Genomic DNA, 27672 nt, shown 5'->3' with positions numbered 1-27672 from the left:
ATACAGGATTTTTATGTGGAATTTCTTCCATTCATACTTGCGTAACAAATATATTACTGTTTGTACTGCTGCAGGATTTATGTATGTTCATGTTTTTGGAGGTGAACTCTGTAAAACTGAACGAACACATGTTGAATGGATTATTTTTTAGGTATTTTAGTGCAAAAATTCCTTTGTCACATAAACTTAATATCTTCTTTAGAGGTTCTCAGTGACAAAATTTTACCTGCCAGTTTGGAAATATCTGATCTCAGGTGTGTGTTGTAATGTAAATTTCACCTCCAGGCAACTTTTTTGAAGCTGGGGACTATTTCAGTAGTAACCAACTAGTATGTGGAATTGTTGCCAGCATTTGCTAGCTTGGTATAAAACGTCTTATACATTCTTCTACATTTTTGCCTGTTTTTGTTTTCTATGTTTTTTGGTTTTTGTTAAAACTGCTATTTCACTTTAACAACTTCATAACCAGTTTTTCTTTCAAGTCCTTACATTTAATGCCTGAACAAATGTTAAGTATAAAAAGATCACTTACAGAGGAGCTGTGTTCCAAATTACCATGGTGTTAGAGCACCACCTATAGGGTTTGCTCAAAATTTAAGAAGAAAGTGAATGATTGCGTATTCAAGTGAATAGTATCTTTCTCTATTTTGCAACCTTTTCATCCCAAGATATTAGGGCAGCTCCTGTGTTCTACAGTTAAGGTATGTTAATACTTAACTGTGCAGCATGAGTAAAGCTCTAAAAAGGAATGTGAAAAAATATTTAAAGCATTATTCTCTTACAGATATACAGGAAAAAGGTAAATTTACTGAGTTTTATTTTTGCTGCTGTATTTAAGTTAATATAGAAAATTCAGACATATGTCAGCATTTTTTAATCTTTTAATCCTTCTAAAATATATTTAAAAGTGCATTTGTTATGCCATATAGAAATACTTTAAAGTAATAATTTAAAATTGTAATTTCTAATAATTTCAAGTCCCTATAGCATTGCAAAATTATTTTAAAAGCTTAAATGTGCATAAAAATAGAAAACAATAACCTCTCCACAGATTACATTACTGCAACTTTTGCACTGTTATAAATGCAGTTCATTCTTCATCCTTTTTGTTTATTGCATCAGTTCTGATTGGTTATTTTAATCAAATAGGAATTCTAAAATCTTTTGATGATCAGACAGTAATGGAAGTGCTTCCTTATTTGTAATAGTTCTTGTGTTCAAACTACTGTGTGTAACTTACTGGGCTACCAGTAAACCTTGACAGCTTGCAGATTTTTGACTACCAGTGATAAAATTGAAAAATAAAAGCGCAGAGGGCAGTTATTTTTAATGTGTTTTCTGACCACTGAGACTTCCTCATAATTTGAAGCTCTGTAGTGAGAGTATTCTAGCCTTCCTATTTATGTGAAGGTTCTATATATGCTATATGACAGGTGTTGGATATGAGGCTGCTAAGGGGGGGGGAAAAACAGGAAAACAAAACCCACGAACTTAAGTGTAAGTACATTACTTCAAATAAAATCAGCAGAACTGAGAACACTTGAGCTCTGGAAGGAACAGCAGCTGAGTTAAGGCCATGTAGAAAGCTACACCTATAATAAAGTAAGAGTACAAATGACTGAGTTACTTCAGTTGCATATAATTAGACCTATCAATATAAGCTTTCTAGTCCATTATCAGAAATGTAGTTCTGTAGGTCTCTCTGCTGCAGTAAGTGCTCTTGCCTTTCAAGCATTTGGAATCATGTTTATGAAGATCATTTCCATGCCAAGAACTGGAAGGGGGGAAGTATTTAAATGATGGTCAAACACTGGTCTACCTATGACAGGAAATTTCAGCTACTTGATTATTTAGCTTTAATTTGTTTTTCATCTTCTAATGCACTTGTCAGTATACAGTGTAAATGCATGGTTAAATTGAACTGAATCTTTGTGAAGACTAAAAATAAAATTTAAAATTAAAAAAATCTTTCACTTTACTAGTTGTCAAAGTCCACATAGAATAATCTTTTTTAATCTGTAATAATAATTGACATAAGTAAAAACTGCCACACTGGCAGTGTTGGAAAACATCTTTTGGCTGACATGTTCCGTTAAAAACTCCTTTAGAAGTTGTGGGGTTTTTAATTGGTACGTCATTTAATGCACTCTGATATTTTCCCTGATTAGTGCTATTTGGTTGGGTGGGGGTTTTTGTCCTATATTTTTTCGTAAAAAATAAGGAATTGATCAAATTGCTTTCAATATATATGTGTATTTTAGCTTGTGGAGATATTCCAGAACAAATTCGATCACCAAGCGGGACAATCACGAGTCCAGGGTGGCCCTCTGAGTATCCTGCCCGAGTTAACTGTAGCTGGTACATCCATGCGAACCCAGGGGAGATCATTACTATAAGGTAACAGTGCTCCTGTATTATCCATGTGGATTGAAGAAGTACTAACCAGACATTTTTAACTGCCACTTGTGCACGTACCAGTTTTCTCTTCCGTCCTGTAAGTGAAGGATTTCAGTTCTGTCCTTTGCCTTTCCTTTTATCTGATTTGTTCTCACACAGCCATGTAGCATTTGTTTTTAGCTGGAGAATTGGTGACTAGAAAAAATGTCAATGTGCTCATTTATTTGAATCCTTTTAATGTGTCTGAAACATAAGAAATTTTCATTTAAAAGTGTGTAGAGTAAATGCTGTAATGCTTCATTGCTGTGAAGTCCCTTGGTGTGCTTAATAATGTCGGACAAATAGTGAGTCAATAGATAGGACTGCACTTTAGGAAGGGCCGAGTTTTGATATAGGGAGCTCCTCACAGTTTCCCATATCTTGTAACTTTTCTAAAGTAGTAGTGTAAAAAACTTGTGGATTCAAGTTCTCATCAGTTCATTTCCAGTTACTGGTTTCTTGTAGCATTAACATACAAGTTAGTACTGCTTAGACTTGATCATGAAACTGCATTACCTGTAGATTTTCTTCATTTTCCAGTATAGACTTGTTGACCTAAGGAACTGCTCTTGATTATGAAATATTTTCTTTGACACAGTTACTTGTTTAAAGTACTGCTTCTTAATTTAAACAGTCTTTCTACTGAATATTTAACTGGCATAAATGCAATGTAAAGTAGGTAAAACTGTTCAGCTACTAGAATGCTTTCTACACATTTCATACTGTTTATTTTTAATAAAACTCTTTTTCTTTCATGTTGTTTCCTTCCACTCATATGTATCACATTTCACTTCTGGCAGTGCTCTGTTGTCTGTGCAGACCTGTCTTGCACAGACTCTCTCCCCCTCACACGTCATTACCATGGCAGCTTGTCTTGATTGAGTGCAGCCACACCATGGTATTCCATGACATAAAGGTTGGGTAGCTGAGTAGTGAGACTGGGAGGAAGTCTTACCTGAAAACATAGTTTTGAACAATTTAGCTGTATTTACAATGTCAAATCATATTATTGCCATAAGTGTAGCATTAGCTAAAATTCTCGTGAAATTTGGGTTAAACAAAATCACTTAGTAGTATATGAAAATCATTAAATGAGACACATAGGGACAATTTCATTAACAGAATTTATTTTTAGATTAAGACAACATGTGTTTTTGTATAAAACTGCATTTCTGTAAGTGGTGGATGCAATATTTTATCTGACAGAACGCATTCTTGCTGTCCTCATAATCTAGACGTATCAGCACAAGGTTAAATCCTATTTCTACATGGGTAGAAAAGCTACTATTTTTACTTCAGAAATATTTCTTTATTTCAAAAAGAACTTCAAGCTAATTTCCATGTGTAGTAGTTAATCAGATTGTTTGTGTAATATTGAGTTCAGTAGCAATTTTGATATTTTTTTCAGCTTTCAAGATTTTGATGTTCAGGGATCTCGACGATGCAGCTCAGATTGGTTAACAATTGGAAGCTACAAGAATATTGAAGGCTATAGAGCATGTGGCTCTTCCATTCCCTCACCATACATCTCTTCACAGGATCATGTTTGGATAAGGTTTCATTCAGATGATAGCATCTCCAGAAAAGGCTTCAGATTGGCCTACTTTGCTGGTATGTTTCAAATGATATGTAGTATAATTTTATGGTTTCACTTTTTGTTTCCTGTTCCAAGAATTATGTCCTTCTAACGAGGTAAGTATTGACTATGGGTATTTCCTGTAGTCACCTCAAGGTTTATTGAAATCAGAGAAAACATAGATTAGGTAATGTATTTTGATCCCATGCACAACTTGAATATTCAAAGTGGGAATATCAGTAAGCAGATTGAATGATTTTTTGGGAAGAAAAAGGTTAGCCATTAGTAGTAGGTACCTAGAAGTTCTTTTAAAATAGTTTAAGATTTGAAATGTTTTCGTCAGACTAAAATAAATTTATTAAAGTAGTTGGGTAAACTTCTGAGTATCATAAATACAGTAAGAGAGGAAAGAAATGGCAGGATATTTTTTTTTTACATTTCTCACAGAATGTGCATCATTTTTCCCATTTCCAGAAGGCATACTATCTTTTAAAAAAAAAAATCTAAAAAATCCCCACTGCATTAATATTACAGATTAATCCAGCCAAGTGCAGACATGGTTCTGTACCTGCAAAATTTTTCTTGTGTAATTACAGGATGTGATATAAACTAGTTACCAGTAGTAATAGTTTGAGAGTGTTTTGTGAGGCATTCTTGCTCTATTGGATCTTGCCAAGAGGAGGAAGCCAGTTGTGGCTCAAGACTACTTCCAAACTTTTCCTGACTTTAAGAGGTATTACAGTTTTATGTAATAGCATGATTATGGTTTTCTACATCATGATCATCCCAAATACTGGATTAGATTTTTCTTGGTTTTCACAATGGTTTCATGTTACCTTGCTCCCTCCAAGTGTATGCCTGTATCCATTCACTGGCCTGCTCCAGATCTCTGTGCACACCGACTTTTGGCTCCTCTCCTCCATAAAACAGTTCATACTCTTACACATATCCAGTGCCACCCACCTTCAAAACAATTCCAACAAGATTCAGTAAATCTAGCCCTGATCTCTAGTCTAAGCTGTATTTGCTCCTGTTCTGTACTCTGCACTCTTCTTACCTAGTAGCTTCCTTCACTGTGGCAGTCTCTCACAAACAAGTTTCCAAGCAGGCTTACCCATCTCTATCACCTGTTCTCAAGTCTACAAAAAAGCTCTTTCTATGGTTCAGCTCCTTGCAGTTTAGCAGGTCTTGGGGAAGTAATGCAGCCTTGCATTTGATGCTGGCCCGGCTTTCAGGGCAGTGCTCTCCCTGGGTTTGGTGCACCATCTCACCAAAAAACGTATCAGGGAGCAGGGAAGAAGCCAGTGGTTGATCAGTCATCCTGTGCTGCTTTTTCTGCCAGTGGCCCAGGTGAACAGTTACCCTGTGTCAGGCATCAGCTTCTGCCCTTTTCAACTCCCTCTCCAAGTAGGCACAGAGGAAAGGCAGCATTCCTTCCTGAGGGATTTTGAGAAGGAAGGATACCTTGGATAAGAGTGTGAAATGGGTAGAGGAGGGAAGCCATGGGCTTTGTAGAATTTTTCTGAAAACCCTTCCCTTTTTCTCTGGTCTTGAGACAATTTTGTTATGTAACCCCTCTTGGAAAAAGCTGTAATATTTTCAATAATAAGCAGATTTTTATGTTAATTGATTTCTTCTATGTAGTGTTGTAGATTAGAGTGCTTAAGACTTTAATCCTAAATTTATGAATGTCTTTTTTAAAAGAAAGAAATACTATTTTGGGGAAGTTTGTTCATTTTTTAACAAATGAGCCATACTGAAACTTTGGCTTGAGTTTGCTCCCTATGTTTGATACAATACACAATTGAGATGAAAGTGTAGCGTTTCAGTCATCAGAGTGGTCTTTTAATGTTTTAAACCAATCTGTATATAGGAGAAGAGTTGACAACTGCTCTAATAATCATCTGGTCATTTCTGCCTTTGAGTGTCAAAAAAAGCTCTTGAATGCTAACACTTTTGCTATGCATTCAACTGTGCCATTATGTTTGGTTTCTTCTCATTAGCACTATGCAGTAGTGCTCAAATTAACACCTCAATAGACTGTTTAATTCAGTGTTTTTAAAGCTACTCTCAAAGTTGGCAAGTCATCGTAGAAAAAGGGGAACAAACACTAATGCATTAGTTACTTGGATGCAAGTTAAGCCTATCTGTGCTGGAATGATAGAAACACTACAGATTCCAAGTGCAAAAATGGCCCTTAGGGAGCCCCATGTTTAAAATTGGATGTTAAAGATAGGTCATGTAAATTGTTTGAGTTAATTCTTGTTTAAAGAAAATAATAGGTAAATATTTATATTTAATTTAAAACAAACAAACTAATAGAAAAAAGCATAATGGGTAGGAAGGGTACTGGGCTAGAAAGTAAATTTTGTGCCACTTTTACTTGCCTTTCTTCCCTCTGTCTTCCTCCCGCTACTTAAAATTTATCAGCCATTTTAATTTTGGGAATTGAAATGGGACAGAATTTACTAGTGGTGATGTAGAGTGAAAAATAAAGTTATTAAAAGCACAGAGGTCAATGTCCACGGTAAATGCATGAAAGACTTGTGTTAGTCCTTTGGCTGTAACTATATATGGGTGCTGCTAATGATCATGTGCTATCCTCAAGTCTTTTGTGGTACAGCTCCCAAAGTTATTCTTACTTAGTACATCTCTTATCATTTTAAGACTCTTTTTGATTCACAGGTGAATTTTCTTTATGTAAGGATTGCATGATTGGTGATTAAAAATGCTACATCAGGATCAAGTATCCCAACTCTTTTCTGGGATGTTTAAAAGCTTTTAGAAGGAAGGGCTTGGGTTGAAATTGTATCCTCTTTTGTTACTGCAGTATTCCTGTCAAAATTTATAACTCCATGTTACAGCTTTCTTTTCAAGCTCTTCCAGGTTCTGCAATGCAGAAGGACTGAGCTAGATTTTAGTTAGTACTTGTACAGGTTCATTGATACATATTCTATATTGCCTGCACCTGTGGAGCATAGTCACTCAGTTTAGGTAGGACTAGTCTAGCAGTTCAGTTTTACAGGTTTTGAATTCAAGGCCAAGGTTCCAACTTTGCCATACTAATATTGTGAACCGTATGTATGTGTGTGAGTGTACTATATATATATAAATACTTATATATCTGTAACAGAACAAGAAGATGGTATCATTTATACTGCATCTCTTCGGACTTTTTTTAGTGAAATTAAGGTTTTCTGAAAATCAGTCACTGGCAGCACATACATTTTGCTCTCCTTTCATTCTTCAGTCTCTGAAAGCAAATTTGTAGACTAAACATTCTTTAGCAGTGCTTGTAACATTTATCACTGTTGTTGATTTCATTTTTTCTGCATTCACTTTTTAAAAACCTTAGCATTTGTGAAATTTAAAAATGATGTGTTCTACTTTTCTAAAGAAGAATTATTATTTTAAGTTAGAGTATTTATTTTTAATGCTTTCTGAGAAGATAAAGTAGAAAAAAGGAGAACAGAGGTATGATATGACTTGACCTATCAGAGCAGATTAGTTGCAGCAAGGAAAATTCAAGCTAGCTGTGAAAACTTTTATCATGTTGCCTAATAAAGCACTGGAACTTTAAAAATACTTGATTGCAGAAGGTGCTGAAGAGCCTAATCAAACACCAGTTAGCCTTTTTTTGAGCAGATGATTTGATTAGATGGCCTCCATTCCAATCTGAATTGTTCTCTTGTAAAAAAAGATAGAACATGCTTCTCCTGGGAACATTAGGATTTCAGTGAGTTCATCATGCTGTCTTTCCTGTTTCCTTATTAAAACCTTAGGCATAGTGTTCCTTAGAATGAATATATATTTGTCTAGTTTAGTTTCTGAATTACTGCTGTGTAGGACCATCTGCATTGCAGACTCATTTTAAATTTTTTGACCATGATAGTTTGTTTTATAGCAAATTTTACATTCTGTACAGTGGTTTGTAGAAATAAGTGATTGAAAGTGATACAGCAGTGTTTAACTCAGCTGAACTGTTGAAGAGCTGAAATAGCTTGGATCCCAGGTATATTTGCTGCACTCTCATCTTAGTTGCTCCAGGAGAGGCAGGAGCAAACAGTGGGAAGAGGAGAGGACAGAGGTTTCTTTCTTTGGTGGTAATGTGTAATCTTCAGCTGTCAGCTTCTCTCTTGCCTTAGATCCTTTGGTACAAAGTAGGAACCTCCAAAAGCAGAAGAGAGTCTGACTGCTTTTATGGGAAAGAATTTGAGGAGATAACCAGTACTGCAGCACAAAATGTTTCTGTATTTTGAGTGATAGATGGGAGAGTATTTTTCTAACTTATTGTTAGCATATTAGAAGTCAGATTTCTCAATAGCTATAAATGAGCATTGGTTTTTTTGCTTGGGTTAGTTATTTGACTGAAATCAGCTAAGGATAAGGTACATGCTGATGTGTTGATGCAATTTTGCCTTGAAAAAACTGTTTTATCTTGAAATTTGCTGAAAGTTGTCATGGTTTACAGACACTTCAGGCATTTGCTTTTCCCTTCTGAAGTACCTGGTACAGGAAATAAATATGCAACACAAACCATTAAAGTGCTAAACTCTAAGAAAATTTTTTTTTCTACTTCCAGGGAAATCTGATGAACCAAATTGTGATTGTGACCAGTTTCATTGTGCTAATGGGAAGTGTATTCCAGAAAGTTGGAAATGTAACAATATGGATGAATGTGGAGACAACTCGGATGAAGAAATGTGTGCCAAAGCTAATCCTCCAACAGCTTCTTCCTTTCAGCCTTGTGCTAACAATCAGTTCCAGTGTCTTTCCCGTTTCACCAAGCTTTACACTTGCCTTCCAGAATCTTTAAAATGTGATGGTAACATTGATTGTCTTGACCTAGGAGATGAAATAGACTGTGATGTGCCAACATGTGGGCAGTGGTTAAAATACTTTTATGGTACTTTCAGTTCTCCCAACTATCCTGACTTCTATCCACCTGGCAGCAACTGCACCTGGCTGATAGACACTGGTGATCATCGCAAAGTAATCTTGCGATTCACTGATTTTAAACTTGATGGTACAGGTTATGGAGACTATGTCAAAATATATGATGGGTTAGAGGAGAATCCACGGAGGCTGTTGCGTGTACTGACAGCATTTGATTCTCATGCTCCCCTCACAGTTGTTTCATCCTCAGGACAGATAAGAGTGCATTTTTGTGCTGATAAAGTGAATGCTGCAAGAGGGTTCAATGCAACCTATCAGGTTGATGGCTTCTGTTTGCCCTGGGAAATCCCATGCGGTGGAAACTGGGGGTGCTACACAGAGCAGCAACGCTGTGATGGCTACTGGCACTGTCCAAATGGAAGGGATGAAACCAACTGCACCATGTGCCAAAGAGATGAGTTTCCCTGCTCTCGAAATGGTGTTTGCTACCCTCGTTCAGATCGCTGCAACTACCAGAATCATTGCCCTAATGGTTCAGATGAAAAGAACTGTTTCTTCTGTCAGCCAGGCAATTTTCACTGTAAAAATAACCGCTGTGTGTTTGAGAGCTGGGTTTGTGATTCTCAAGATGACTGTGGTGATGGCAGTGACGAAGAGAATTGCCCAGTCATTGTGCCCACTAGAGTGATAACTGCAGCTGTCATTGGGAGTCTTATTTGTGGATTGCTGCTTGTCATTGCACTGGGATGTACTTGTAAATTGTACTCACTCAGGATGTTTGAGCGAAGGTAAGTTGAACTCAACTTTATTACAAGTTTAGGTATCTTGGTATTGTCTGTACTTGAAGCAGTTTTATTGCCATACAAATATTGTTGCATGTGATTTGTAAATATACTGTTCCTTTTTCTTTGATAGTAAAAAGAGGTTAGTTAATCACAGAGTTTATCAGGTTGGAAGGGACCCATAAGGAATATCAAGTCTAACTCCCTGCTTCTTGCAGGACATCTAAAACTAAACCTTGCTTAGACCTATGGCTGAGCATTGTCCAGATGCTCCTTGGACTCTGAAGGCTGGGTGCCATGACCCAGTTCCCTGGGGAGCCTGTTCCAGTGACTGACTGCTCTCCCAGTGAAGAAAAGAGGATCGAAGTATTCTGATCACTTCACTGTTGAGGGTTAAGCTTTCAGACGATGTTAACAAAAAGGAAGTGTGGAAAAACTGCAGTTAATTAATTTGCAATTTATATTGCAGTTCTGTGTATGACCGCATGTTTCTTCTCTTGTAGGCTAGTTCATACCAGGATTACATATCCTTCAATTTTTTACAATAATACAAGCATTACTCACACTGCTTTTTATATTCAGCCAATGGGTTTGGGCTGGCTTGTTTGTTTGCTTTTAAGAAACTTATTGTTGGGTTGGTTTTTTTACTCCCATTTCAACTGGACGGACTCATAGGAATGACTTTATATTCTTTGTCAATTAAATTTCAATTAAATTAGCAAAACTTGATCTTCTGAAAATTTTTTTTCAGATTATAATAGTCTGATGTAGTTTTATTCTTTTCTATATGTATATGCATCAGTGTCTTATGTATTCTGAAATTTCTTTTCTCTTTGAAAGATCATTTGAAACTCACTTGTCAAGGGTTGAGGCTGAACTGTTAAGAAGAGAAGCTCCTCCATCCTATGGACAATTAATTGCCCAGGGTTTAATTCCACCAGTCGAAGATTTCCCTGTTTGTTCCCCAAATCAGGTAAGATTTCAAAATAGCAGGCAGACCACTTAAATTTTAAGGAGACTGAAATGAAGATATTTTAACTTTCATGTACATTCTTTTGTTCTAGAGCATTTCCTTTTCCTCTTTTCAAGTCAATAATGCTACAGGAATGATTAGCTGTTGGAAAAAATCATGATACAGTAACACCACAGTTTCCTTTGCAGGCTTTCTTTTGTTGATAATGCCAGTAATGCACACTATAGAACCCCTCTTGCATGAAGAGTAATAGATTGGTAGATCTAATTGTATGTTCTGTATTACTGTTGTGAAAGTAAGGATTGCATGATAGCACTTTTTGTTTTGGGAAAGAAGACCTAAACTTCTAATGCAAAATGGTAGTTCACATGCACAGTGTGTAGGTATGTTCATGCCTGCTGTGAATAATGAGGTGATGGAGAAGGCCAGGCTGTAGTATCATATAAAATTACATGGACAAGTTACAAAGTAAAAGCTAGTAAATGGCAGTTAATAGTTCCTAGTCATCCAGATTCAGAGGTGGATGATTAGCACATTTCTTACTTGGGTGATTAATGAATTTCTGTCAAACAACTTTTCAAGTAATTAAAAATGTCTTTCAGTTATAGAGCTCTTTTGAGAAATAGAAGGAACGTCTTAGTCTAGGAATCCTGCATTAGAGTTGGCATTAATTATGTTGCAGTTAATACAGGAAAGTTTACTGTAAGAAAAAATTACATGACTATCACATGTTCTTTCATGCACACATGTTCACAAACAGCTAGGATCTGTCACAAAAGATTTTTCAGAGGAAAAGAGGAAAATAAATTGTAATTTGCATGAGAGGCTTTAAAATGTATCAGAACACATTGTAAAGATTTTTTTAGTAGCTAAATTGGCACTGAGCTTCATTAATTAAATAAATGCCTGTAGTGGACACTGTAGAATCCCTTGTTCAGTGGGTTACTGGGGTTATAATAAAGATCAGTATGTTACTGTTTCAAACCAGTTTTGTACTTCTACAAATTTGGCTTGCTGTCCTCTTTTCCAAAATTAAGCTTCACCAGTTTATGATGGATCTATGTGCACAAGTCTCTTGAGGTAGGGTTAGCCCAAGAAAGTCTGTGGAGACAATGCAGTTATCATGCCCAGATGTGTAAGTCCTCTAGTACAGGTAACTTGGAACAAACCGATGTTTTCTGCAGGTGTGGGACACTTCAGGTTTGGTGTACATAAATATGTGGAGGAACAATTACGATTTTCAAAAAAATCTAGCTTGCTCAGACCCATTTTTCATCATGAAATCACATAAAGGTGATGTAAAGATCTTGGTTTTTACTAAGAGGAAATCTCGTCATAGAGAGGACAGTTCTGAAAGACCCAGATGTAGTGGCTGCAGTCAGAGATTGGTACTGGAGCTTTTGAAAAGCTGTGCAATTACTGACATTTTCTTTACTCTTTAGTTTGACTTAAATTGAATTACCCACTGTTTCTTTGGATACATTTTAAATTCATTTCAGAATATATTGAAATTATATGGCAATCTTTTGTAATTAAACATAACAAAATGTAGTTGCTTGATAGTATTTATATGTAACCATGATTTCACACTCCATAAAATATCAATGCATGTACAATAGTTTTGAACAGTGAGAGTGTAACTGAATTCCCATTAAGAACACCAGCACTTCAAATAAGACTTGAGGCCTTGAAAACTGAAGTAAGTATACTGACCAATTAACTAGCATAGAAATCAGGAGTAGTAGTGAGCAGGCCATCAACTTCAAAAGTAATGAAAATGTCATTCTAAAGCACTGATGCTTCCATGATAAAAACTTTACTCATACTTGAACAATGAAGTTGCATTACTTAAAACCTTTGTTTTTCAGAGGAGACAACGTCAATAAAAACTCAAGGCAATGTAAATTGAATTCTATAAATTATAAAACTCGATTTTTAATATGGTAAAGTGTTGGGGGAAGGGAGTCAGTATTACGTCAAGGTGTGTTAAAATTTGTTTCGAGCAAAATATACATCTTAAGATTGCAAACCTGTGTAGGACTGAAGATAGTTATTCAAGATTTCCTAGAAGTCTCAAGCTATAGGAATCTTGGATTTCTGTGTAGTGCTTTCTGCCTAAAACTGATACATGCCTTCAGAGCTGGATTTTCAAGGATGAGTAGCAGTCTCTTCAGTAGGTTTTGAAAGTAAGGCTGCTGTACACACATACTGTATGCTTGAATTCAATCATCCTGTGAACTAATGGAAGGGAAGAGGTAGGTTGTGCATGCAGTATTGTTCAGATATTCTGCTGTGTTGTCTGACGAATGGTGGAAAGGAGGTGAAGGTGACAGCATGAGAACACTAAAGTTCCGTTTTTAAAAACGTAGGGAAATACATGCATATATGTTAAGAGTTTAATTGGGGAAAAATGGCTGTTTTGAGGAATATTCTACATTTTTGCCGTAAGTGTCATCAAAAGTTGTGAATATGGGCTTTATCCTCTAATTATACACATTTGTGAATATTTTTAGAATGATGATAGAAGATCTTCCAACTTATTTGAGAATTGAGCTACTTAGCTGAGGTAGTGTTCTAAGTTTGAGTTAGTGATGCCTTAGGTTTTAACTTCCATATTTTTCAAATCCTGTACTGCCTAGTGTGTAACTGAAGTTTCCTGTAGCCTGTTCACTTCTGCTCTCTCATGCTAGGTAGACGTAACAAAGCCTCTCCGGGCCTGCTCTCCAAGGACACTCAGATCATCCTAGGCCCAAAAAATATAAACCAAAAGCCTCTAAAGGGAAGGGGCAAGCTTGGGGAAATTACCTGATTAACTGAAGCTTTAATTGGAGAATCAACCCTGATATGCAAATGAACCAAACTTACAAAAGTGTGAAGAACTCGTGACCTGTCATCCATCTTGGGGTCCATCTTGGCAGTAGCCTCTGGCTCCCCAGGGGGTACCTTTGAAGGCCTTTCAAATAAATACCTACCTTCATTCCCTTATTCTTGTCTAGTCTCTGTTTTTAGGTGGCCACTTCAGGCATCATTAGGGATCCCCAATACAAAGGAGTTTGTGTGTTTGTGTTACCTTACAGTTCAAAAGTTATACAGGGTTTTAAACAGGAAAATTCAGGTATGCATTCTTCTGTAGCTAAATGACTGGAAAACATATAGTGAATTTGGGAAATGTATAGTTTAGAACACAAAAGATAATTTTATTTCAACAGAAGCATAGCATTTTGAAACTGGAATTAACTGATGATACCAGAAGGGGGGGAAAAAAGTCAAACTATAAGCCTCTGCTGGAGAAGATATTAAATTTAGTCCCTTTGAGGCAGCCCTATGGTAGTGGATAAAGAAGGTGGCCACCTTTGTTAAATCTTTCTGGAAGACTTTGTTTTTAAATCCTAAACTTTCTGAGACATGTTTCTATGTGCTGTTCTCTAAAATCCACAGTGACTACCTTTTTGGTAAGACTGTCTGTAATAGATTTAGTATGCCTGCTCTGCTGGCTCTGTGGTTGTACTTTCCTTTAATCAGTGTTCCATATCCAGGCTATAGTGCCTTGCTTTTCACATTGTCTTATTTAGAGATCCTGGATTAGGGCAGAAATGTACCTTATATAGAATTAATTCCTCTTTTATTACCTTTGCTTATGTATTTCCACTTAATTTGCCTGTTTATAATGTTTTTTGCACTAGAGCATCTAAACTTTTTTCATGCCCACTTTTTTTTTTTTAAATAGCCTATTGCTACATATACCAGATCCTTATTATGAAAGATGCAACATTTTTTTATATTTAAGACTCTACATTTAACTTCGTTAAATGCTGTTTTCCACAACAGTTATCATTCATTCTTTGCTAGTACCAGCAGACTGTCAACACTTGATTGTTGCTTGTCTTCTCATTTAGGCTTCAGTTCTGGAAAACCTGAGGCTGGCAGTACGATCTCAGCTTGGATTTACCTCAATCAGACTTCCTATGGCTGGCAGATCAAGTAACATTTGGAATCGAATTTTTAATTTTGCAAGGTCACGTCATTCTGGATCATTGGCATTGGTCTCGGCGGATGGAGATGACGTTGCCAGCCAAAGTACTAGTAGAGAAGCTGAAAGAAATAATACTCACAGAAGTTTGTTTTCAGTTGAATCTGATGATACAGACACAGAAAATGAAAGAAGAGATGCAGCAGGAGCAGTTGGTGGTGTTGCTGCCACCTTGCCTCAAAAAGTCCCTCCTGCAACAGCAATAGAAGCAGCAGTGGGAGCATGTGGGAGTTCCTCTGCTCAGAGCAGCAGTAGCAGTGCCACGGATGGTGGAAGAGAAGTGACAAGTGTAGAGCCCCCAAGCACAAGTCCCGCACGCCACCAGCTCACGAGCGCACTAAGCCGTATGACTCAAGGCTTACGCTGGGTACGCTTTACTTTAGGGAGATCAAGCTCGGTGAATCAGAACCAAAGTCCTTTGAGACAGCTTGATAATGGGGTAAGTGGAAGAGAAGAGGATGATGATGTTGAAATGTTAATTCCAGTCTCTGATGTAGCATCAGACTTTGACATGAATGACTGTTCAAGACCTCTACTTGATCTCAGCTCAGATCAAGGACCAGGGCTTAGACAGCCTTACAGTGCAACACATCACAGTGTGAGGTCATGCAGTCGAGATGGCCCCTGTGAGAGCTGTGGCATCGTACACACTGCCCAGATACCCGACACTTGCTTAGAGGCAACAGTGAAAAATGAAACTAGTGATGATGAGGCATTATTACTCTGCTAGGTACGGATTGTTTAGGAAAGATTGTGTACAAGTTGGAGCAATATCTGTCATTGTTTTGTACTTCACAGTTAAAATTAGTTTTTAGTTTAAAAAAATCCAGGACAACAATATGTTAAAGCTATTTTAGCCTGTGTGGTTGATTAAACTTTTCTTATACTGGATGACATTATGGAACTATAAGAGTGAACATTTTAATGGCTCTGAATACACAATGTGTGTATCCAGTATAATCAGATTACTCTTTAAACTGAAGTTTTCCCCATTAGTTTCAAATTTAGTTTATCCTGGTACTGTAGTTAAAACCTGAAACATGGCTGCTCAAGACTTATTGGCTGCCTGTTTAACCCCATATTAACAGGTGAATTTGTACAGAATTATTTTCCTTTAGGAATTGACTCTGTTGTATTATTGCCAACATACTTGTAACTTAATATACTAAATACTGGTAAGGATTGTTTATGTAAAATATGTACTTTCCTTTGAGTTTATTCAACACTGTCTAAATATTCTTGAATTTCATCATAATGTGAACTTACTTAAAGGGAGGAGAAACTTTCTCCAGGAGCATTCTTTTTCTTTCAGAAGTACAAAATGCAATGATATATGAAATTTAGGCATAGTAGATAAACTGATGGCAAAAGCTTTTTTAGCACTGACTTTCCTAAACTGCAGTCTAATATGGTACAGCCAAATAGTATGTAAAATCCCCAGTCATTAGTCTTTTTGATTTGAAGTAAAAAAGGGCCGAAGATATTACAATATGTGTTAGTTCCTTAAATATCCAATATGTACAAATACACTACAGAATAAGTTCCAACTGGTAATAGATCTTTCCCTAATACTGTAGGGTATAAAGCTTGTTTGGACTCAAGGGATTTGCACTAAAATCATATTAAGGTCTCTAATGAGCTTAGTGCACAAGCACTATCACTTTAAGTACTATTATTGTCTAATATTGCAATGGCTATATATTTCCATGGCTCTTTTCTTGGGGTGTTGCGTTTTTGTTGCAATTGAATTTGCTTTACTAATTCCCTATTTATTCATTGTATTTAAAAACTGGTTTACTCGGTCGCAGACTGGTTGTTTAAAAAAAACCAAAAGAAAACCCTTTTAGTGTATTTTTTTATGATACTACATGTTGGAGCAAAACAGATCAGTGAGGAAAAAAGCTCATAACTTCCAATTTTGTGATAAGCAGGTTAATACGTGGCTACTAGCGTGACAAGAAGAAACTACACCTTTTAAAATCAAAACTGTCAACTACTGTTTTATTTATTCTTTGCCAGTCTGTTTTTAGTAGGCTTAAAGATCCAGTATGAAATGTATTTGTGTGTGATTGTATGCTATTTATTAAATTTTAAATACTTTGTTGAATGTCATTTTAAAGCATGTTTAAAGTCTTGTGCATTTCTGTCGTGTTATGCTGTCGGGCAGAACTGACTAAAATTTTAATATGTATCAAAATTAAATTGAATTTTTGTTATGTTTTTGAGGTACTTTTAAAGATAAATCTAAGGTCTGTCTGGCTTTTTTATTTTTTTTTAAATTTTCATCTCTGAGTACAAATCACATGCAGAAGAAACAAACAATTGAATAGGTTCCAAAGTGTATGTATCTTCTCCCTCTTCTCTTCATTCACAGACACTGGGATGAGAAAAATAAACTATTTTACCATCTGGCTAATTTTTTCATGCAGGTTAGCAGGTAAATTCTGAGTTCAGGATGCAATTACGTAGATTTGTGCTTTTGAGGAACCTTATGTGCAATACAGTTGTAAAAGATTTTATTATAATGACCCATGTGGTTTCAAGTTTCAGAACAGATCACATCACACTGGTACCACATCAGGTACAAGTTGGCCCATAATTACACATACTCAAGTAAAAGTCATCAATGGCCATTTTTATTCACATTGAATAATATCTAAATCTGTGGGTAATCTTTAGTCTGATTTCAGTAGCATTGCTTATAGAGCAGGCAACTTTGCAATAGGAACATGGTAACACACCCTGAAGTATATGTGAACAGTATGTCCTGGTATAAAATACTGGGTTTTTAAACCTTCCTAGTTAATTGTCATCAGAAAGTGGTTGTGGAAATGCTTGTCCCTGAGGCAGATAAATTTTGAAGAAAGAGTCTTCACAGAATACCTTCGGTGTTGAACACACACAGTGATCTAAATTTGTTCCATTAGATGCCCCAAATAGCATGTACCTATGGACTCCATATTGCAGATGTAAAAAGAACACAATGTTTAATTTGTTTTAAAGGACAAATGCTACACATTTAACTGAGAAGCTGGATTTGATTGATATTTGGAAAATTGTAAATAAAATTCATATTTGTATGAGGTGAATTTGTTGCAGTGATTTTTTTTTTCTTGGGGATATTAAAAGGAGTGATTGGTTTTTGTTTTCAGTAATGTATGAATGATTGGTTGCATTTGTTTAGTTTGGTTTTACTGAGGTTTCCGGTAAGTCATTATTACCTTGTTTCTTTTTATTCTGGAGAGCTTGAATTAGTGTTTTGTTTAATTGATTCTTGATTTAGCTGTGCTACAATACTAGGGCGGTTTGAACAAAAGTCAGAATTATTTACTGTGGAATTATCTTGTTTTCTGTAATAAATCACTTTCATCTGCAAGCTTTGAAGAATGTAGGTTATTGTGAGGCAAGTTTTCTCCTCATGTAAAGTTATTAAAACATGGAAAGAGTTTGTCATTTTTATTTTCCACATACCACACTTTTTTTGTCACTTGGTTTGCACTGAAACATTAGCGGGGCTGACTGAGCTTCAGATGGTGCAAGGGCTTGTTTTGTATCCAAAGTAAAGGTCATTTTCAGTACAAGTTCAGCAAGTGTTGCTGATAACTCTTCTTTCAAAACAGGTTTCTGGAGAGGATGCTGGAATTAGTTACAGTATTATGTGTTCCACTTTCTATCCAAATGCCTAAGCATGAACTTGTGTCAAAGCTTTGACACCAGTCCAGGGAATTGAAGTTCAAGTTGGGACACAAATACTCTTTCAGTGAGGTTTCTATATTAAATACTCACTGCAGATCAAATCATGGCTTTTCCTATTGGGATGAGGTTTTGCTTCCTTTCTGAAAAGTGAGTGACTTATTTTCCTATATATATATATATCCAGATATTCAACTGTGACAGTTGTACTGAGGAAGTGCTGCACATTTCCTGTAAATCTTGGTTTAAGTCAAAAGTTTTAATCTTCTGTAGTTGGGATGATGCTTTTTGTAAAGTGTTTTGTCAGTTTGTGGGGCTTTTTGACTGTATCTCTTTTCTTCCTCCCTTGTGAGTTTCTGAAAATAAGCAATTGGTAACTGAATTCCTCCGGGACATCAGCTACAACTCAGTTGCCCAAAATGGGGTGTGTTCTGAAAGGACAGAGGAGAAGTCTGTCTTGTCCCTTTGCCAAGTCACCAAACATATGGAGAGGTAAGCAGATTGATAGTTAAAACTCTTTCCCTTCTATCCTGCATTGGAGTTTCACTCTTGTAGTTAGATTTTCCCTCATCTAAGGAAATTAAAGTCCATAATTATTGGACTTGATACAGAGAAGTTTTATAGCACAACATTCATGTCAATATGTCTAGTTGAGATTTCTGTTCATATGCAGTACCCACTATGGTGGGTAGTAACTTGGGGGAAGAGAATGTAATATCCACTAAACTGAAGTATTATCTAAGAATTTGGATGGACAAGACTTCCCACGTCACTGATGGAGGAGGTAAGAGATGTTGCTCTGAGCAGTGTCAGTGATTCCTAATCACATTCTGAGAAAAGGTATTGCAGCGGGGGCAGATGGCGAGGTGCCGCAACCTTCCAGAAGCACCTCCAACAAAGGGAGTCACTCGGCAGGCCGCTTCTCACACACTCATACACACACACCAGATACATTATAATCCACAAAGAGGCCGACAACAAGGAGCAGGGAAGGGTCTTCGTGTGAGGTTCCACAAGGTAGTTTATTACCACCCAGCTGAAGGTGTCCAGGAACGAAGACAAAGGAACAATGGAGGGCCCAAGGTTTAGATACGGGATCGGATGGGGGCAGAGAAAACACCAGGGCCCAATGGTCGGGGAATACAGAGGTGGAGCATAGGCGGGGTTAAGGTAGGGGAGCCAGTAAGGGAGTAGTGAGGGTGGAGCAAGGGAACAAAAGCCAATGGGAGAACCGGGAAGGGAGAACTTTCCAGAGAGAAGACATATAGGGTAAAAAGGGGCAGGGAGGCCAACGGGCCAACCAGGAAAACAGAGCTGGGGTGTATCAACATAATTGACGTATTTAACACAAAGCCTCTTGGGAGAGACCCTTTTCTCTCACCCTAACCTAATAGAACCCTAGGGTTCATCCTTCCAGGGGGCCCCTGTGGTTCCTTCATTGATAGGTTCAGTGGTCTCCACAAAAGGACATTTACCATAAACACAATTTAGCTTATCTTTGTGAATATCCAGCCACAAATTAGTGATATTTCTCCATGCACACTGAAATCTAGCGGAAGAGTTTAGGTTTTAGCATTAATTTCTCCCTGTGACCAAGTGGCATCCTGTTATCAAAGAACCAAAGAAAATACTCAAATGCAAGTGAAGTTTTTCAGATTGAGATTTTCTTCAGTTTACAGTTACCCTGTATGATGCTTCTGCAGGAAAGAAATTAGTGGAAAACACAGGAAGCAAAAAAAAACAGATAAAAAGAGGAGTCTCTGAATTTTGAATTTGAATGATGGGAAAGTTGTAATAGACTAGAAACGTTAAAGGAATATAATTGTATTACATTGTACAAAGGATTTTTTTCTCAGACAAATAATTGCAGGAGGCCTCCCCAAAAATAAGTCATAATGGGTAGGACATGTCAAATCAGAAATGTGTAAGAAAAAGAAAGAATCAGTTATGGTTCAGTGTGGACTTCCTAACAAATAATAAGGGTTTATTAGGCAAAATGTAAAGGACAAAGAAATAAACTTGTTTTGAGGAATAAGGACGTGATCCCTGAAATAAGCATACAGGTATCTGAATTTAGAGCAGAAATCTCAGATTTCATCACAGCATTGTTGACTTGGGGTGTTACAGAGGTTTAGTTGAATTGCATTTGTACCTTTGCAATGAAATAGTCATGCATCTGAAGGTATGCCAACAGAAATGAAGAAATAGGTTTATCTGCTTTTCCAGGTGTATAAAATTGAGGAAAAACAACTGGTAAAATGTACTGGTTTAAATCTGTCATCTTTCCTGTGGTTAGTTAAGAACCACCTTGGACAGCCACAGTTGGTGGTTTCCTCTGGTGCGCCAGAGGAAAAACAGGAGCAATATACAGGACAGTGAGGAATGTCATAAACTGACATCATAATTCTGCAGTGGCATGGCAGGGAACAGAGACGTTCAGTTTTGCTTTCTCTCACCTACTCTGTTGGCCAGCAGTTACAGTCCTGACTTAGTGTTCCTTCAATAGAGAGATGTTGTATTTGAGAGTCGGAGAAAATACAGTTAATATTTTGCAGTGTTTTTCCAGATAATGCATTAGTAAAAAAACCAGTTTCCAAAGATAGCTATTCTCTGTGCTTTTGTGGTTGTGCTTCTTGGAGTCTGGAAAAATCCCACCTAAGAACCTAGTTTCTTTGACTGAGATTGTCCACTGGGAAATAACTGACAAGTATGATAAGTCTTTTTTTCCCAGAGCATTGTGAGACTTAGAATTTCAATGCCTGAGTTGAACTGTCTCACACATATTTATAAAGTTGGCATTTTATTAAACCCTTATTGAGCCAATTTATAGTGAAAAGAGCAAAGAGCACAGTATGAAGGTTTCTTAGATGCTCCTCTGCTGGGTTCCTGGTAATTCTTTCTTCGTTATTGGTTGTACTGTCTGTGGTTCACCATTTGTGTTGATCAAGGAGGAGGAGGCACTTGGCCTTATGAAAATGAGAGAAGAGTCACTAATTATTGTAGCTCTAAAAAGCAGGATGGTTTTCAGTACATGCACACCTTTGGCTGCCTTCCTTTGTGTCACACACGTGGGACCCAAGGCTGGGTGCTAATGGGCTGCATCACTGCTAATGGATCTGGGGAAAGACTGGCACTAGGATCTTGGATGTAGCCCAGTACTTAGGAGAGCATACTTATAATAGTTCATGTGATGTGGAACTAGAGGATTGAACTTCTTTCTTAATGTTTTTTAGCCCTGTTTTATTATAGAAAACCATAGGGCATGCTTGCTAGTGTGGGAAAGCTTTTACAACTGAAGAAGGCATTAGAGATTAGATTTTGAAACCTCACACTTGTGTCTGAAAATCCATCCCATAAAAGTAGTCAGCACCAGACTCTTCTGAAAACTTGTGAGGTTTTGACAAGGGCACCTGACTGGTCTCACAATTATGAAGACTTTACAGGTGCAATTATGTTTAGACCATCTGGTTTTATTGAATGAATATTAAATTCCCACTGCAGAGGAGTGTGAAAGTAAATCTCAGGTGAACAGACATTATGGATTCTTTGTAGGAGTTGCAAAGAAACAAAAGAGTATTCAGTCCTTCTGACTTTCTGAATATGGGAAAAGATAACCATTCTTTCCTTTCTGCAAATCCAGAGTGCACCTCAAATTGACACATCCTTTTACCAATTCTCTAACACCTAGTGCTTTATCCATCATTACTGAAAGTTGTTGGTATCCTTTTTATTCATTTTCTCATATTGCAAATGTGGTTCATGATCCAGTCTTTCTTCCTTGGAGGAAAGTTGTCAAAAATAAATACTAATAGCACATCTTCATTAGCTGAACTTTCTTCCCACTGCTCATTATCAATCTCTAGATTCCTTCACAAAATACTCTGTTTGTTCAAAAGCCTATTTGTCTGCCACTCCTGCATTTTGAGATACATTTCAGCTTCACCAACTTTAATTTGGAGGTTAATGCCAGTAAGACTCCTGGAGTTAAGAAAAAGCTGAAGACTGAGTGACAATAGAAGAGCTTCACAGAACTAGGGTATGGCAGGAAGAATGTGAAAATGGAAGCAAAGGGAGGATAAGAGTAAGGTGAGATAATTAAAGGAGAAGTTAAAAATTAATAGTATTTTATGTGGGGAGGTAGCAGTTAAAGGTTCCAGGATGAAGTGGATATGTGTTTCTCAGAAGACTTTAAACTGATTATGTCTGCATTACAATGACTTTTAGAAGACATCCTCAAGGTCTGCTGGATGTTCCAAACTTCAGTCCTCTGTTTCTTGCAAACTTATTCCTGAATTTGCAAAATTATTTTCATTTGGTAAATCATAGGTGTGGATTGTGTTTTCTTCAGGGTTGTTCAAATGGAATCAGTTAATCATTAGGCTACTGAGAAAATTCTTACGATTGTACTTCTCTGGTAGCTCCACTAAACAAGACACTCCATGTTTAGATTTCTTGAGGATTTGCTTTGCTAGACACAACAAATGTATTAACATATGATTCAACTTCAGATTTGTGAGTTTGGGAAGACTTTCTCCAGTGGCTGTCAAATCATTGAGCTACTATGTAACATTTTAGGATCAGTAAAGTCTTCTAACATGAAATTTCTCTGCAGGGTTGTGGTTTAAGCCCAGCTGGCATTTGATCACCGCACAGCCACTTGCTCAATCTATCTGGGTGATAGTGTGAAAACTCATGAGTTTGAGATAATGACAGTTTAATAGGTAAAGCAAAAGCTGCACTTGCAAGCAAAGAAAAGGAAAGGAATTCATTCCTCACTTCCCAGGGGAAGGCAGATGTTCTGCCATCTCCAGGAAAGCAGGGCTCCACCATCCACTAACAGTGACTTGAGAAGACAAATGCTATTTACACTGGTGTCCCTCCCCTTCCTTCCTCTTTCCCCAGTTTTATATGCTGAGCATGATACCATATGGCCTGGGGTATCCCTGTGGTCAGTTGGGATTGGCTGTCCTGGCTGTGTCCCCTTCCAACTTCTTGTGCACCCCCAGCCTCCTCACTGGCGGGGCAATATGAGCTGCAGAAAAGCCCTTGTCGTAGTGCAAATGCTGCTCAGCAATAATGAGAACTTTCCTCTGTTACCAACACTGTTTTCAGCACAGAGTCAAAACAGAGCAATACCAGGTACTATGACAGAGTTTAACTCTCTTCCAGCCCAGACCACTACAACAGTGCAGAGTCAAACATTGATTACAGAGCAAAGATTTGTTTTAAACTGTGCAAAGAGAAGAACAAAAAAGTAAAATGCTTTGTGGGTGAGTAAACACTACAAAGTCAATTAGGAGCCAGAAGCCCTGTTGGAGAAGCAGTAGATAATCAGCGATCACTAAGAATATGGGGCCAGTTGTCTTCTCATGATATTTTAAGTATTATTTCTGTTCCACCAGTGATATTTCAAGCTATTTTTTCTAGGGACAGCTGAGCTGTGAAATACTGAATATTTATCAAATGTACATAAATGCAACTGATGTGAGATTATCTTTTTGGTCCAAATGGATTAAATAAAAGGGCTTCTTAGACAGAATCTTGTTATGTACCAATACATTAAATAATGTGTTCAAAACCACCTGTGGGATAAATTCAGTTTTCCTACGCACAGCATTGTAAGATGTTACGTTGCTGGTTTGTGGGCAGCTCTGCAATTCTGAGCTGGGAATGAAGTTACAGATAGAAAGGTTTAGGCACTTAAGAGCAAGATCCATAAAGTCTAAATTAGCCAGGAGGAAATCAGAGGAGGGGAAACAGAGCTCAAGCCTGTTCTTGTTCAGAAACAGACATAAATAGGATTTTGAGCTGTGTACTCTTCATGCATTTATGTATAAAATTGTATCAGCTCTTTCCTGTGCAGCACACACAAAAAGGGAACTGGATATTCCAGTGTACACTACAATCTGCTGTGATGTGGCTGATCTGGCCTCAGATCTCCCTCTGCCCAGTTTGGCAGAAGGATTTGAGCATGAACAGTTTACCACTGCCATTAGCCCAAGAGCATACTCAGAGATGACTGTCTAGGTCTGTCACATAGAAACTCCTTTCATAGAAAATACTAAGTAATCATCTGCCAGGGAGAAATTACAAGAAAGTGGCTATTTTAGGTTGGCAGTTGAGGTACTGAAGTGGTATTGAAACTTCAGGGTGAAGTCTCTGCCAATAAATACTGAAAAATCTGTTGACACTGTTCTACATCAAATCATTAAATATCCATTGGGATGGGCAAAGGAACTTGACTGCTACACCCCACATGACTGCACATGATCAAAAGAACCTCTGACCTTGCTACCCCTCTCCTCACTTAACAAAGGTCACTTCATTTATACAAAGTGAAACTGCTTTCCCAAATGAGCTTTGACCTGTTCTGTTGCTGTGTCATGTTATGAATCCCAGTGGGTCTCTGTCCCACTGCACAAAGGTGAGGTGTAAGACAAGATACCTTGGGATGAGCAGATAGAAAGGCAAATGTATGGTAATGCTCTCCTACCCATCATGAGGGAAGGGACAAAGGTGACATGCTGATGGGAAGGTGAGTTTTTTCCAATCTTGTGTCCTTTGTCTAAATGGCTTTTTGGCGCCCTGTGTGTGCACCCTCTCACAGCCCTCAGAGACAATGTTCTATCTTGCTAAATCATCACCACTGAACTGGAAGAGGTGAGGGAATGAAGATGCAGGTGCTCAGCAGATTCAGGGACACACTTGAGTGGTGTCACTGCTGACTATGCAAATCCAGGGTTATGGCAGGAGAGAAGTGGGAAAATTCCATAGAAACTAGTACCTGTGAGATAGTACAGAGCAGATCTTTCCCCTTCTGCTCCAAACCTTTAGCTCATTTTCCAGTTGTCCTCATTTTACTTTCCCACCTCTTTTTCCAGGTCTATATTCTGAAACACACAGGCCACATCTTTGCCAAGGTCACAGCAGCCTTGTGTGAAAGCCGCCACAGAAGATCCTGACTCTCCCCTGGCCCTCGGGAAGGGCCCCCCTGGGGTAGGGAGATTTGAGGGGCCAGCACAGCCTGGGGCTGCAGCTGGAGCCGGCAGTGGTTGTGTGGGCAGCGGTGTGGGGCTGTGGGGAGCACAGGCTGGGCCTGCCGGGCAGGCACAGCAGGGCCACGGGGCAGATGGAGTAGGGCATCAGATGCTGAAATGGGATTTTCATATGGATGTTGGCACACACCCCGGCTTCCCCCTCAGTCCAGAGTGGTGTCCATGTAGTGTCATTGCAGGGGCAGGGGGGAGCTGTGTTTGGATCCTGAGGGTGGTGTGTCCAAAATCATTTGAGAAACAGCTTTGGAGCAGCGTGGACCCCACCATCTCCACTGAGAAGGGTGCATTTCCCTCGGCACAGGCCAGACCCACAGGCTCCCCAGACATGGCTGCAGGAAGCTCAGGTTACCCTTGGGCTCTCTGGCTTCTTCTGTGGAGAGCTCAGGTCACCCTTAGTTTCCTCCAATGCGGCTGCAAAGAGCTTGGTTTGCTTTTGGGCATCACCAGGTGATAAAATGGCCACATTTTCAAAGCAGCTCAGCAAGTTGCAAACCCCTGGGTGCACAGAGCAGGCTGGAACGAGTGCCATGAGAACACCCTAGGGCCCCTGAAAACCTGGCTTGCTTTATCCAGGCAGAGTCCAGAGGAAAATGGCCTGACGCCAGTGCTCTGCTCCCATTCATGTCACTGGGCCAGACAGGGGTGGGAGGTGGAGCCGCCGGGGGCAGAGGGGGCAGTTCCTCCAGTGTCTGTTTAAAGAGCATGGTGTGGTGTGTGTTTAGGGCTATTTGGAGATAACTGCTGCTCTGGGAGGAAGGGGCAGTGAAGTGCTCTCAGGCAAGAGCAATTTCTGAGCTGAGGTCTCACTCTTACCTGCTGGCATGCCACCCCAAAAGCAGGCTCGGCAGAGACTTTTGATCAAAGGGGGAAAAGTTGTGAATGATGACCTCTCTGTGGTGGCTGATGTGTATGTGGAAGATGGAGTGGTGCAGCAGGTGGGACCAAACCTAAACCCAGAGCCCTCGACTGGACTTGTTGTGCTGGATGCGACCAACAAGCTGGTGATCCCTGGGGGCATCGATACTCACACACACATGGAGTTCCCTTTCATGGGTAGCAGGTCAAAAGATGACTTCTATACTGGAACCAAGGTGGGTGCACATATTCACATCTGTGTGTGCATCTGGGCTTTCTCAGAGAGGGATGTCTGCTGCTCATTCAGTATTACTTCTAAAAGAGAGAATAGAGTGTGAATCAAGCATGGGCGATTGTTCCTGTCCCTTTGACTGGGACATTGTCACAAAGCAGTTGGGGTACTCAGAGGTCCACCCTCAACCAGTTTGGTTCCTTCAGAACCTATTTGGGTTCCTTCAGAAACTATTGTGACTGCGGGGGTCAAGTGGGGCAGGCATTTACCCTGGCTGTCAGCATGCAGACTATAACCTGCATTGGTACCTGCATCAAGCTTCATACTTTTCTGAGCAAAGGTTAACTAAAGCAACAGTTTAATTCTCCAGTGCCATTTGAGCACTTTTGTGATAATCTGATCTTTCTCCTCTGTTAGCATGAAGGAATGCAGGTTTTTCTTCTGTCATTTGCTTTGGTGCTTACTCTGTCTCTCAATGAAAATCCACTTAAACACACTTTCTGAAAGTACCTAATTTCTCCCAGTTTTACACTCAGAGTAGGGATTTCTTTCAGCTTTTTAGCTGATCTCATTATATTCCCTGCATATGAATAGTGTATCAGTTACTCATATTAATGGTATAATGTATCATCTCCATACAGCTTCCATACCCAAAATTTTCAAGGTATTTTTCTAAGAGCTTTGTTGGGCAGACTGAAATCCTTTGTTCACAGAAAGGATCACATTGCCCTGTGACTTGGCTTGTCTGCTAGCCAGCACCTTCACAGAGACCGTTACACCCAGTTCCTCTCACAGCAGAACTGGGTTTACTGAAAAGCAGAAAATAAGTTTTTAAGGTTTTCTGAGTAACTCCGAGGTACTTATAGGACAGGGAAGCTGCAAAGCAGAGGCTGCGTACACAAAATAGGATGTCCAGATAGTCACTTCAGAGCCTACAAGAAGATTCTAGATCCAGCTTAGAGATCAGATAGGTCAAAAGTTAGATATTGGGGATATTCTTAAACCAAGTCAAAGTGTGGAGAGTGTTCAGACCTATTCACTGAAGGTCATCACCGGGCAAATATTTTGGCAAGAAATTCAGGGAGACAGAGTTGTATTCCAACTATTGCGAAATACGCTACAATGATTAGCTAAGATTTACCCA

General features: G+C 38.5%; 2 protein-coding genes across 2 annotated transcripts in view; both read left to right on the top strand.

Annotated features, from left to right (window-relative positions):
• LRP12 (LDL receptor related protein 12) overlaps positions 1–17782 on the top strand; it is a 51930-nt gene extending 34148 nt beyond the window's left edge. Inside the window, exons 3-7 of the mRNA XM_048286568.1 lie at positions 2262–2397; positions 3845–4047; positions 8595–9696; positions 10531–10663; positions 14560–17782. Coding sequence (XP_048142525.1) covers positions 2262–2397; positions 3845–4047; positions 8595–9696; positions 10531–10663; positions 14560–15423 — 2438 coding nt within the window. The 3' untranslated portion in view covers positions 15424–17782. The remainder of the gene's footprint in view (positions 1–2261; positions 2398–3844; positions 4048–8594; positions 9697–10530; positions 10664–14559) is intronic.
• Positions 17783–18780: 998 nt separating this feature from the next.
• The window catches only part of DPYS (dihydropyrimidinase), a 38707-nt gene continuing 29815 nt past the window's right edge, over positions 18781–27672 (top strand). The window contains exons 1-3 of the mRNA XM_048287152.1: positions 18781–18878; positions 25268–25382; positions 26164–26532. Of these exons, the coding sequence (XP_048143109.1) occupies positions 26263–26532 (270 nt within the window). The 5' untranslated portion in view covers positions 18781–18878; positions 25268–25382; positions 26164–26262. The remainder of the gene's footprint in view (positions 18879–25267; positions 25383–26163; positions 26533–27672) is intronic.

This window comes from Corvus hawaiiensis, chromosome 26 (assembly GCF_020740725.1).
Source record: "Corvus hawaiiensis isolate bCorHaw1 chromosome 26, bCorHaw1.pri.cur, whole genome shotgun sequence".
NCBI lineage: Eukaryota > Metazoa > Chordata > Aves > Passeriformes > Corvidae > Corvus > Corvus hawaiiensis.
This window is presented reverse-complemented; position numbering and strand designations above follow the sequence as displayed.